We start from the raw sequence: 996 nt of genomic DNA, 5'->3' as shown, positions 1-996 counted from the left end.
AATATATAATTAACAGTTCTATTTGGCTAGTACACCTACATCTACACATTGAACAAATATTAATAAGCTGCTCATTGTTCGTAGGGTGAAGCTGGCTGGAGTAGAATTGCCATTGGTTTCCACTTGTAACATATACATGACAGTTGCTCCCGAATATGGCAGTGACTGGAGATTACCCGATAATCTGTCTGCATTACTACGGCCTGTTTCAGTAGTCGTGCCAGATTGTTTACTAATTATAAGTTTATATCTTTACAATTATGGATTCAAGAATCATCATGAACTGGCACAAAAAGTCCTGTCTTTCGCTAGAATATGTGTGGACTTCCAAGTTTTCACGGTAATATTTCTGTATTTAAATTAAATTAAAAAAAAAAAATTTATTCTGGGACCAAAATCCCCTGAGAATAAATACATAGTTCACAGATTAGGATTAATTTTCAAATATTTAGAGGGTTGCAGTATGCAGGTTAAAATTACATTAATACGTTAGGGTAAATTACAATTTATAATGGTATTCAATGTATGTCTATGCATAATGTTCACATCGATACGGATGTAATATGTGAAAAGGTGTTGTTTCAAGGATGGATGACTGAACAGCTCTATAATTCATTAGCATTTGGACGTAATAAACTAATAATAAATAAATAAACTTTGACGTTTTTCCAAGTCTATATCTTACATCAGACAAGGAGAGTACAAGGTCTTGGGGTCACGGATTTAGTTCAAATTTTGTAGGATAGTAGTTTTAGTTTCCCTATTGATAAAGATACATGGCTATAGTACTCAATTATGTTTTAGGTATTTGCAATTAAAAATGCAATTCACTCGTTAAATTCAGTTCTGTAACAAACGATTACACGTCATTACGTTAAGCGCAATGGTTACCGGTTAAGCGTAATGGTTACCGGTTAAGCGTAGCGGTGTACCTCGTCGTTAGGAACCGGGTTCGAGTCCGTGGAGTGTGAATAACTTTTTTTTTCATTTTATATA

The 996-nt window shown here is 33.9% G+C and overlaps 1 protein-coding gene across 1 annotated transcript in view; it reads left to right on the top strand.

The window, feature by feature from the left end:
• LOC106682032 (dynein axonemal heavy chain 1) overlaps positions 1-996 on the top strand; it is a 236643-nt gene that overhangs the window by 71114 nt on the left and 164533 nt on the right. The window contains exon 27 of the mRNA XM_067050254.1: positions 85-340. Coding sequence (XP_066906355.1) covers positions 85-340 — 256 coding nt within the window. The remainder of the gene's footprint in view (positions 1-84; positions 341-996) is intronic.

Source organism: Halyomorpha halys, unplaced genomic scaffold, assembly GCF_000696795.3.
Source record: "Halyomorpha halys isolate HHAL.00 unplaced genomic scaffold, Hhal_1.1 Scaffold385.1, whole genome shotgun sequence".
Taxonomy (NCBI): Eukaryota; Metazoa; Arthropoda; class Insecta; order Hemiptera; family Pentatomidae; genus Halyomorpha; species Halyomorpha halys.
The sequence above is the reverse complement of the archived record's forward strand: the minus strand, read 5'-3'. Positions and strand labels throughout refer to the sequence as shown.